We start from the raw sequence: 12414 nt of genomic DNA on the forward strand, positions 1-12414 counted from the left end.
TAGGTTCCTTGGCCGGTGAGCCTGTTTAATGGTGGCAAATGGACAGACGGACGGGTATTGAAAGGGCGCGGTAGATATCCATCCTGTTCCGTCCAACAAAGGTCTCTTTGGTATTGAGCATGCGCCAAAACCGGTGACGCGGCGTGGGCTGCACACTCGAACGGTGAGCCGCGTCAATGCCGACGCTAGTGAGAGGTCGTGTCCACACTGGGCCGTTGTCAATGCGGAGCGGCCGCTCTAGAGCGACATGAATGAATGTGGGCAGCTGGCTTCAGGTGGGAAAGCGCGCGGACGAGGGGGAGGGTTTTTGGTCGGCCACGGTTGTCGGACGCGGGCATGGCAGTGGTTCGGAAGCCCGCAACCCCCCCCCCCCCCCCCCACCCCACCCCCAGACACACACAAATTTGTTTTCGGTTTGCGGGGAAAATACGTCCAGTCTGGTTGACGAACCGATACAGGACCGTGTTGAATTGCAAAACACGTCCGGACCGCGCGGTCCGGACTGTCACAAACGGTTTGAGGGTCGGCGTGGGGATGCCCTAAATGAATTTTGTAACATAACCTGACATTTGTAACACTCTTCTTTCTTCTTAATTAACGGATGAAGCACATCTTACTTCTTCGTTCTATGGTAACAAATGTGTAATACAGGCAGGTCACAACGGCGTAATAGCATGTATTTTTGCTACGTTGCAAAAATTAGTCCATTGGAATTCACATGAATACCATGTATGATTGCCTCAAACTTTCATAATACAGGCAGGTCACAGGAGGTATGGCATCAGCCGGACTACTCTTGGCAGTAGTACATATATCTGCAACAAAAATGGAACACAAAATCTTCCACCCTAAAAGTTCTCGAGAGAATGAAATGACATCACCAAGAAGAAGAGAAAGAAAAAGAATCAAAGAACAGATCGTCACTATTTACACCGTAATCCCTCGTCTCTATGCTCCGATCAGATCACACCGGGGGGGCTCTCCGGCCGCTTGGCGGCGCTGGTGACCCAGCAGTCGCCCTTGCGCAGCGGGCTGTCCGCGTGCACGGCCGACTTGACGTGCCACTTGCCCTGCGCGGCCGCCGGCTCGTCGTCCCCGGCGCCGCTCCCCTTCCCCCCCGCCGCCGCCGCCTCCGGCTCGCAGACCGTGAACACGAATGGCCCCATGGGCACGTCGTCGTCGAGCGCGAGCAGCGGCTCGAGGGCGTCCACGACGTCGCGCATCCGGGGCCGCGCCTTGGGCACGCTCTGCAGGCAGGAGTGCGCCACGGCCGCGGCCCCCCGCGCCGCCCGCGTCGAGTACTGCGACTCCATGCCGGGGTCCATGACGCGGTGCAGCCGGTCGTCGGCGCGGCGCAGGTAGGGCCGCGCCCAGTCCACGAGGTTCTGCTCCCGCCCGCGCCGCCGCTTGTCGACGGAGCGGCGGCCCGTGAGCAGCTCCAGGAGCACCACCCCGAAGCTGTACACGTCGCTCTTGGCCGTGAGGTGGCCCGTGAGGATGTACTCCGGCGCCGCGTAGCCGTGCGTGCCCATCACCCGCGTCGTCACGTGCGTGTCGTCCCCCTTCGGCCCCTCCTTGGCCAGCCCGAAGTCCGACAGCTTCGCCGCGTAATCCTGCAAATCCAGATCGTCAAACCAAGGTCAGCAAATTATACAATCTGAACTTCTTTTTCTTGAACTCAATTCCACTCTGAACTTTCAGCACAGATGATGGTGAGACCGAGACGTTTATCTTAAGGAAATCTACTGTGTATTTGCACATTGGACCTCAATAATGCAGCTGCTATGACTATGAGCGTACTGTCTGTGCATTATAATAGTGGTTGGGATGTACACGTACTGTACCAGCTCGGGACTAAAGAACTGTGCGGGCTTCTGACCAACCAGACAAATTGGTTTAGACTATGTGCAACAGCCGGCATCTAGAATCACCAATAAACAAAGAGAAATTTGCGGCTGGCTAATTTTGTCGGGCGTTGCTGAAGCAAAATCTGAATTTTCGCACGAGCGTGTTGGCTTCTCCGAATTGTAAACTGAGCGAGGCCTTGACCCGGAACGATCGGACGCTGCGTGCGGCCGGCGAGGCTCGCTGGCGTGGCGACCAGACCAGCAACCATAACAAAATTCAGACAACTTGATCTACAATACAGCAAAGTGGACGGCGACTTGCTGCCCACTTGCTCGACAAGATTGAATTCTGGCGCAGATGCGGTCTGGTACAGTGGTGGTACAGGTTTGGATTGGATCGGGAGATCGGATCGAGCGGGTGGATGAACAGAGATGGAGCTCACCGAGTCGAGCAGGATGTTGGAGGCCTTGAAGTCGCGGTAGATGACGGGAGTGTCCGCCTCGTGCAGGAACGCCAGCCCCTTGGCCGCGCCCACGGCGATCTTGAGCCGCGTCGACCATGGCAGCGGCGCCAGCGGATCTGCATCCATCACACGCCCAATCAATCAATCACCAACCCAGTCGATCGATCGTCCAACAAGAAATAAGAAAATTGTTGATGAATTTGGAGTGCTTACTGTTGAAGAGGTGGTTCTCGAGGCTGCCCCGGGGCATGTACTCGTAGACGAGCATGCGGTGGTCGTCCTGGTTGCAGAACCCCAGCAGCTTCACCAGGTGCGGGTGGCTCAGCATCCCCAGATACACCACCTCCGCCTGCTCGACCAGCCACACCATAAAAACCAATCAGCCATCCATCCATCCATCCATCAAAGAATCAACGAACTAACCAACCGAAGGTAGAAGGACGTACCAGCCACTCGCGGTGGCCCTGGACGCCGTCGCTGTCGAGGTCGAGGTACTTGACGGCGACCTGCTGCGCGGCGAGGCCGGGGCGGAGGGCGCCGCCGACGCAGCCCTTGTAGACGGGGCCGAAGCCGCCCTCGCCGAGGAAGTTGGCGGTGGAGAAGTTCTTGGTCACGGACTTGAGCTCGTCCAGGGTGAAGGCGTGCAGGCTGGTGGTGGCCAGCGTCCGCGACAGGTCCTCCAGCGACAGCGACCGCAGGTTCATCACCGTGCGCCGCCGCCGCGCCCCCGGCGTCGCCCGCGCCTCCTGCTCCGTCTCCTCGTCGCCGCCGCCGCCCGGGCCGAAGCACGCCAGCAGGCCCTTCCTGAACCCCATCTCTGCTTTCTTGCTCTCCTCTGCTCTTCTCTGCTGCTCCGAGGAAGTCAAGAGGTGGATGGAGGGAGTGGTCTGCGACTTCTGTGTTGTGTTGGTTAGGACAAGGCCAAGGATGGCGCGCGCGGCGCGTGCATATAAAGGCCGGAGTGGGCGCTCTGTCCTCTGTGTGTGTGGCTTCCTGGTGGGTAGGGTTGGAGAAGGGTCTCATTAACTTTCTGATTAATTAACAAGCCAAATAGAGCAGGTGGTGTAATTAGTGATTACTCCCTCCGTTCCTAAATATAAGTCTTTTTAGAGATTCAACTACAGACTACATACGGAGTAAAATGAGTGAATCTACACCCTAAAATATGTCTAGATACATCGATATGTAGTCCGTAGTGAAAGCTCTAAAAAGACATATATTATGGAACGGAGGGAGTAGAAAGCATGTATCATTGGTGATGCATACGCACGAAGCTTGTTTATTTTTAACACAGACGCTCATACATACATATACATATGCACATACACTCACCCTTATGAATGCATGCATGCACATCCTACTTCTATGAGCATCTTTGAGATCTTGAGATTGATGAAGTTGCTCTCATTGAACGAATATTGCCTGATGGCCTGGAAAAAATTCAGAAAAATACAAGGATTCATTATGGTGGAACCAACCCACTAGAGCTCAAATTCTAGCCTTGGCATGGTGGTCGCATTTTTCTGGATGCAGGAAGCTTGGTTGGTTAGTTAGTTAATTAGTGTGGCCAAAAGCAGCTTCAGACGCATAATGAATAGAGGGCGAAAGCAAAGCATCCAAGGTATGAAAGGGGATGGCCTAGCTAAAGCTTTGGTGAATGGTGATGCATCATCCATGGATGATGGTGACCTCCCTTTCTAATCAACGGTGACCCACCAACCATCCATTCAAACTTTCTTTCTCCACGGAGGGAATGGGATAGCACAGCAGGAGTGGTCGTTTGTGCTTATCATTAGGAGGAGTTGGTTAACCGTTCCTTGCTAGTTTAATCGTGTCTTTTTTGTGTGCGTGTTCTTTAGATAGATACAGGGGGATGAGGACAAGCAGACGATCTTGCGATTCCCAGCACGGTTGGGTTCGACGTTTCGTTCGGTGGCGGTATGAAATTGCAGGCCTCTCCTGCTCCGGTTAGTTGGTCGTTCTCTCCTTCTTTTCTTGTCAATGGCGCGCCTGCCGTTTTTTCGTCACAGCGTTTGGCTGTGCTCGTTTGTCATTATTTTTTATTGTTAGATTCGCTGTTCAGTTGGACAGTTGATGTCGAAGAAGCAAAGCAGCCGGTTTTAAAATTTTACAAGTGCCTTACGTGCAGAACAATCCGTTTCAGTTTTGCACGGGCAAGTAACCTAACCCCTTAAAACACTTTGATTCACGGGCTTATTAATAAACTCGTAGAAATCGAAGAAGAAAAAACTACAGGAGTAGAGTGCCTAGCATGTTGAATAAACAATAAAGTAGTTGTTTGATTGTGCATGCGAAAATCAAAGGATTCTTCAAATGAGGTTGGAGTGAATTAGAATTTCCCTATGAATCTAATACAAATGAATCGTAATAATAATTAATATGAATTTGCTATTTTATCCAAACAAACCATATAGGAGAAATTTCTAAGGGTTAGAATCCTTCAAAATTCCTTTTGAGAGTTTTTTAAATCATAGAGCCCCAATTGAAAATAGATGATGTTTAGCGGAAAAACATGGAAATATTTTTATTTTAATATTGAGAACTATCATTGGTCTTTTGGCGAGGTACAGTTGTGAGGACATAACTCTACCCGCAAGGTTTTAAATGTTAGTGTCACAATTATACACAATGGTGTATTTAGTATAATTTATCAAGGATCGATGATTTATTCCTGTTCTGCATCATATATGTATGTGTGTGCAAGGGGGGGGGGGGGTGTATCTTCCTTGTGTAATCAAAAATGTGTTTTCTTTAACAAATACTCCATTATTGTAAGATAGAGTATATTTTATACCTATACAATGGAAAGACAAGTGTCTCAACCACCGTATCATACTCCCTCTGTCCGGAAAAACTTTTCCCTCAAATGGATTGGATGTATCTAGCACTAACTTAGTCCTAGATACATCCATTCGAGGGACAAACTTTTTCGGACGGAGGGAGTACATTAATGAACATAGCATAATTTGCTACAAATGATGTCAAAGATGTTTTGACCAAAGAAATAGGCTTACAAGAGAGGGAAACGAAAACCACTTTACAAGTGAACCCCCGCCCCTTTTGAGGTGTTCTCGAAAAAAAGATATGATGTAGCCAATTTTGGGGGAACAACCTTTGGCTAACCTCGCGACAACTCTTCTAACACAACATAACGGCAAGGGCAACCAAACTGTACAGTTTAAGGATTAATTTCCGTAAAAGTGATATATGTTATTTTGGAGAAGCTAGTGAAAACGTAGAGTTATATAGAAGGATTTTTACATTAATATTTGGTACTTTGCCAATGAAGTATTTAGGGATTCCTGTATATAGTTTTAAGTCGAGGAATAGTGACTGGAATAATATGGAATTTAGGTAGAGAAAAAACTAGGGACTTGGCAAGGCAAAAATTTAGATTATGATGGCAAGCTCATTCTGATTAACTATTGTTTGAGTAGTATTATAAAGTTTCATACGAGAACTAAAATCAACGCATGTAAAATTGACCACAACACCGGTAAATAGGACATATATTCCTCTATTCCGTACTAGTACTCCCTCCGTTCCCTTGTACTAGTACAAGGTCACAAACTCAAAATACAAGTACCAAGGCAGAATTTATTAACTGCTTCACAAACTAGCTGTTTCTTCTCTTTTACCGGAGTCATTGATTCCGTCACATGCAAAACTCATGGGTCCTCCTGCCTACCTTTTCTTTCATTTGGTAATACTACATGACAATTCAGACATGGCGATGGCCTGAGAGATGAAATTTTGGCGCGTATCTTACCTAGACAATAAATAACCCACTTTTGCTCTTCAATGAGTATTATATCATGGAATATCTTTCATTTGGTCGCATTTTTCCGGCGATGCTTGTTCGTCGACTACGAAACGCCTATGATGGCTTTGTTAATCTGAACTTACCCGTGCCGGCAGTGCAGATGAATACGACTGCCGAGCTCGGGATGGGCACAAGGATGATGGTTCAAATTTCAAAGAGACGCCACGCCATCAGACCCATGTGTGCTTTTGAAGGCCGGCGATAACGACCTTGTCCGGTTCGACGTACAGGTGTCAAAAGTGGCGTGGATCCCGACCCCTGATGTTGAAACCCGGCGTGGTGGTCGCTCCGTCGGTAAAAGTAGGAGCATCCGCCACTTGTGAGTTGGCAATGATTTTCCCATCAGCAGATGAAAGTGTTGGAAACCGGGACCACCACGGGTGGCGGCGGCTTCGTGGGTATCGCACGGGCTAGCCCCTCCCGTTTCCCCACTTTGCGTTAAGTGGGTATTTATCCCTTGACCCTTTACCCCCTATATAAAGCAACGAGGAGCCATCATTTTAATCCCTGATCATTGATTAATAAAGCTGGTCTTCTCCATATCTCTCTGTGTCATTTACTTTCGCGTGTTCGACTACTTCGTCTACGACGCTCGCCCTCGCTCCGCAACCTCGGACCGGACTCGCCGGCGGAGTTGCGGAACACGTTATCAGCACGCTTCGCTCCATCAACTCTCCGTCAAGCCTGCATCACGCAGGCTTCCGTCGATCCCGCGGAGGTATAAGATCCGATCCCCACTTTTGCAAAAATGGATTCCTCTCGTTACTACGATTCCGTTTTTGCGATTAGATTATTTTTCGGATACATCTACCTATGGTGTGGATTTCTCTCCCAAAAACCGAGCGGACGAATACGTCGCCGACCAATGTCGATGTTTTTGGATCACGAGAGACTTGTTGACTACACTATACGGGAGTAGGTACAGATCGTGATCCAGATGATCACGGTACCGCCGCAACGCACTCGCTGTGCCACGCGCCGTCGATGTTCCCGATGAACACGACGATGTTTTTGAGATCCCGACGCCGACGTCCAGATGACGCCGTCCAAAGCAGCTGGCCGTACCCGTGCCCGATGCACGCTCGTGCCGCCGCGTGCCCTGCTGGCCCCGGCTCCGCTAGTCGCCGCCCGGCTGCTGGCCGACGCCGCGTGCGCGCGTGGTAGCCGCGCCCGGCGTGCGTGCTGGCCTGGCGCCGGTCGCCGCCCGGCTGCTGGCCGCCCCGCGTACGCGCGAGGTAGCCACGCCCGGCGGGCTGGCTGGCTTGGCATTTGACGCCGCCGCCGCGCCATGGCCGCGCCCTGGCCGCGCGCCCCGCTGGCCGCGCCGTGGCCGCGCCGCGCCACGCCGCCCCGCCCCGTCGACCGCACCGTGCGCGCCGCCGCGCTGTGCCGCACCGTGCGTGCGCACGGCCTGTCGAGGCCGCCGCAATGGGCCTCCCCTTTCCCTCCATATAAAAAAAGGAGGGCGGTGGGCTGGCTACACGGGCCGACGGCCCATTTTTCGGCCTGCAGACGAACTAGGGCCAGGCCAGAGAGCGCGCGCGCGGTTATTTACGTTTTAGCCCCCGCAGTACCGTAAATTTATGCGACTATATTCCTGCTGTAATATTTTGCGTATAACCCCCTGAAACTGTCTGTTTTCGCTGAAAACACGTATTTGGGCTTTAAAATGCCTCAGGAATTCAATTTTTGGGCTAGTTTTCACATACTAGATGCACTTAACATGCTATCTTTTGTAACATGATATTATTGTATGATTTTACTGCTGTAGATTAATTGTTTAGCACTCTTAATCATTTAGTAAGTCATATAATAGCATGTTTTAAATATTGGAACGTCTTTTTATTGAATAAGTTTATCAACATCGCTTTGTGCAAAAGATTACCTGCCGTAATCTCATGATTTTTGCATAAATCGCAGATGGCCGGAATTGTCAACAAGGAGTTTCCTGAGTTGGCCCAGACAGGGCTGAACTACCTGTCATGGTCCTCGGACTGCGAGATCTTTCTCCAGGGCAAAACCCTCCTGAGGGTGATCGGTAAGGGGGCCCAACTGGCCGTCACTAATCCCAAGTTCGAAACTGAGAATGCGCAGGCTCTGCACTTTCTTCGTCATCACCTGTCACCTACTCTGAAAGATGAGTATATGGCTGAGCGCAGTGCTTCTGGCCTTTGGACCGCTCTTAAGCAGCGGTTTGAGCGGCTGAAGTACACTGTGAAGCCACGTGCAGAGGCAGAGTGGATCCGTCTGAGGTTTGCGGACTTCAAGACGGTTGGGGAGTACAATTCGGCTCTCCACCGGATTTGTACGACTCTTCGGTTGTGTGGTACTGAGATTACCGACTCCCAGAAGATTGAGAAAACCCTATCCACTTTCCACCCCGACGCGGTCCAGTCCTCACGGAACTACCGCCAGGGGAACTACACGAGGTATTCAGAGTTGATTGACGTCCTCCAGGTGGCGGAGGCGCAGGACGAGGTTCTCAAAAAGAACTTTGTCGCGCAACCACTTGGGGGGAGTTCTCGCCAGGAGGTGAACGCTCTCAAAGTCCGCAAGCCTCAACAGAAGAAGAGGGGCCGGAAGGGCAAGAAGAAGGGCCATCACCCCCCCCGCCCCGGCTAAGCAGAACAAGCCGGGCAAGGGAGGGCAAAGGCCTCAGGACTGCTTCCGTTGTGGCTCGGTGGAGCATTTCTCCCGCCAGTGCCGCGCACCACAGGAGGTCGTTGATGCATATAAGGCTCGGAAGGCGCGTGAGACGCACCTCGCCTTGGTTCAGGTGGGAGCACCACCGGCGCCCATGGCGGCACCCGTGATGATCGCTACTCCCCCTGCTGCGCCCATAGAGGCGACCCCCGTGGTGCCCATCGCGACAGCTTTGGCGGTCTCTACCGATGCCCACGTCGCCATGGAGGTTGACCACATGGTCGCCTCGGCGGCGCCGCCACTATACATTGATGCTGCCTCCAAGATGATTTCTAAGGAGGATCAGCTCACTAGTATGGAGATTGCGGCGGAAGTGAATGGCTTCTTCACCGAGTCCACTTAGCATACCTCTTTGGTTATCATGATTCCGTGATTTGATACAATAAAATTGAATAAATTCGATTTGGTTGTAAGATCTATGAGAGCATAAACTTATTCTTTACTTTGGCGATTGGATGACATTTATTCATTTATTCCATTATTTATACATGATAGCATGTTATGTTCTGAGATGTGTGCATTTATTTTTAATGTATTTTCTTCCTCATTACAATAATTAGATGTCATATTTTAGAACACGTGTGGTGCCTGAATGGAGAAAAAGTGCCTTGCCGATAGTGCCACCACTCATACCAATTTACGAGAAACTAAGTACTTTGAGTCCATTAAAAAATCTCCGGGAAGTATTATGACAATCGCCGGCTGCGGTTCTCACATAGTTGGCTCCGGACGATCCACTATTATACTCCCCATGGGAACAACTTTGATCATTAATGATGCGTTGTTGTACCCGGAGTCGACTCGTACTCTTTTGAGCTTTAGAGACATCCGCGCTAATGGTTTCCACGCTGAGACCGATGATGAAAACGGCAAGGAGTGCCTACTCATCACAAAGCGGGATGCAGGTGGTAAACATGTTATCGAAAGGCTTCCTTCGTTTGACACAAGGCTATACTACACTAAGATAGTAGCACCGCCCGTGTACACTACCCTCAAGACCGTTTTTAGAAGCTCTGAACTCTTCTGCCTCTGGCACGATAGGTTAGGCCACCCCGGACTTAGGATGATGAGAAATATAATTAACAACTCACATGGCCATAATGTTAACGTGAAGAACTTCCCGAATCCCGATGATTTCGTGTGCTCCGCATGCGCTAAGGGGAAGTTAGTCATTAGGCCATCACCCCTCAAGGTGAGGGATGAAATCCCCGCGTTCTTGGAACGTATCCAAGGGGACATATGCGGTCCAATTCAGCCCCTCACGGGGCCGTTTCGGTACTTCATGGTGCTCATTGATGCTTCCTCTAAATGGTCCAATGTTTGCCTGCTGTCAACAAGGAACCATGCCTTTGCAAAATTGATCTCACAGATCATACAAATGAGGAATAATTTCCCGGATTATCGTATAAAGTCTATTCGAATGGACAACGCCGGAGAATTTACTTCAAAGGCGTTCGATGATTATTGCATGGCAATGGGAATCAAAGTTGAGCACTCGGTACCACATGTTCATACACAAAATGGACTTGCCGAGGCATTGATTAAAAGAATTAAATTCATTGCCCGACCGCTCCTTCAGGGTTGTAATTTACCAACTACATGTTGGGGCCACGCGGTGTTACACGCGGCTAATCTCATTAGTTTTCGACCGTCGGCCTACAACATCCACTCTCCTGTTCAACTTGCGCAAGGGTCGGCACCGAAAATTTCCCACCTTCGTAGGTTCGGTTGCCAGGTATATGTACCAATACCACCCCCTCAGCGATCGGTGATGGGCCCGCTCCGTAAGTCGGGGATATACGTTGGTTATGAGACTGTGTCCATAATCAGGTATCTGGACCCCATGACAGGTGACTGTCACACGGCTCGCTTTGCTGATTGCATTTTTGACGAGGATCTTTTCCCGACTTTAGGGGGAGAGAATCAACCCCTTGATGCTAAAAGTCGAGAAATCACGTGGCAAGCCACGGGGATCCACGCTCATGACCCGCGCACTGCTGAGACTGAGAGAGAAGTCCAAAAGATAATAGATTTGCAGTCTTTAGCAAATCAACTGCCCAACCATTTTAGTGACTTAAAGACTGTGACAAAATCGCATGTGCACGCGCGCAATGCACCGGAAAGGGTTGAAATACCGAAGAAAAATGATGGTATGCCCGCTCCCGTCCAAAGGCCTAAAAGGACGAGAAATCCGGCTTCTCAAATCCCAAGTACTCGGGGACGCCCGACGAAAAAGGATAAGAGAGATTTATCACAGCATGTCGCCAAAGTACCCCAAATTGAAACAGGGAGCCAGTCGAGACCTGGCACAAGTACGGAAAATTCAGTGCACGAAATTCCGGACTTAAACTTTCCCATAGGGGAAACACCCAGCGGAGATGTGAGCGCACACATCGGCGCGGGAAATCTAAAGGACCTTGCTCCCATAATGGGAAATTTGGTAGAGCAAGTGTTTGCGCCAGATGCGCTCCATGACGAAATGGCCATAAATTATATTTATACGGGGGAGTCCCTGAACCGAGCAACGGTGATTGTAGACATCAACTTTGCTACGAAAATTGCCTCAATCATAGATCTTGACCCTGAGCCTAACACGCTCGCTGATTGCAAGAAAAGGTCGGATTGGAAAGATTGGCAGCAGGCAATTACTGCCGAATTATTATCTCTCAACAAAAGGAAGGTGTTCGGACCAGTTTGTCGAACTCCTCCCCACATTCGCCCTGTTGGCCATAGGTGGGTTTTTGTTCGAAAGAGAGATGAAAATAATAAGGTAGTACGGTACAAAGCAAGGCTCGTTGCTCAAGGGTTCACTCAACGACCAGGTGTCGATTTTGAGGAGACTTATTCCCCAGCCATGGATGGAGTTACCTTTAGATACTTGATCTCGATGGCAGTAAACATGGGCTTGAAAATGAAACTAATGGATGTTGTCACTGCTTACCTATATGGTAACTTGGATTCGAACATATACATGAAGGTTCCAGAAGGTATCCCTGTTCCGAACCATGATAGAGCAAATAGGGGTCTATACAGTGTTCAACTTCAAAAGGCACTGTACGGACTCAGACAGTCTGGTAGAATGTGGTACAATCGCTTAAGTGATTTCCTTCATGAGAAGGGCTACACGAGCAATAAAGATTGCCCATGTGTTTTTATACGGCGATCCCAAGATGGATTCTGTATAATCTCGGTGTACGTGGACGATTTAAACATAATCGGTACACCTGAGGATATTGAGGAAGCGAGTTCCTACCTGATGTCGGAATTCGAGATGAAGGATTTGGGTAAAACCAAGTTCTGTCTAGGTCTGCAACTTGAACATTCCCATGATGGGATTCTAGTGCACCAGTCGGCCTACACCCAGAAGGTGTTGGAAAGATTTGGATTTGATAAGGCATATCCTTTTAAGGCCCCGATGGTCGAAAGATCTTTACAGCCAGACAAGGACCCGTTCAGGCCAAAGGAAGAGGGGGATGAAACTCTGGGACCAGAGGTTCCTTACCTGAGTGTAGTTGGAGCACTCATGTCCCTCGCAAATTGTACACGGCCAGACATT

General features: G+C 50.0%; 2 protein-coding genes across 2 annotated transcripts; one reads left to right on the forward strand and one right to left on the reverse strand.

Annotated features, from left to right (window-relative positions):
* Positions 1-713: 713 nt before the first annotated feature.
* LOC109732608 (serine/threonine-protein kinase RIPK) lies at positions 714-3245 on the reverse strand. The gene is made up of 4 exons (XM_020291794.3): positions 2758-3245; positions 2525-2660; positions 2291-2427; positions 714-1613 (listed from the first exon to the last, which is right to left on the reverse strand). Exons 1-4 carry the CDS (start codon positions 3124-3126, stop codon positions 960-962), a joined length of 1296 nt encoding a protein of 431 aa, XP_020147383.1. The 5' UTR covers positions 3127-3245; the 3' UTR covers positions 714-959.
* Positions 3246-8075: 4830 nt separating this feature from the next.
* Positions 8076-8777, forward strand: LOC109732623 (uncharacterized). The gene has a single exon (XM_020291803.1). It carries the CDS (start codon positions 8076-8078, stop codon positions 8775-8777), a length of 702 nt encoding a protein of 233 aa, XP_020147392.1.
* Positions 8778-12414: the final 3637 nt, after the last annotated feature.

This window comes from Aegilops tauschii, chromosome 7, assembly GCF_002575655.3.
Source record: "Aegilops tauschii subsp. strangulata cultivar AL8/78 chromosome 7, Aet v6.0, whole genome shotgun sequence".
NCBI lineage: Eukaryota > Viridiplantae > Streptophyta > Magnoliopsida > Poales > Poaceae > Aegilops > Aegilops tauschii.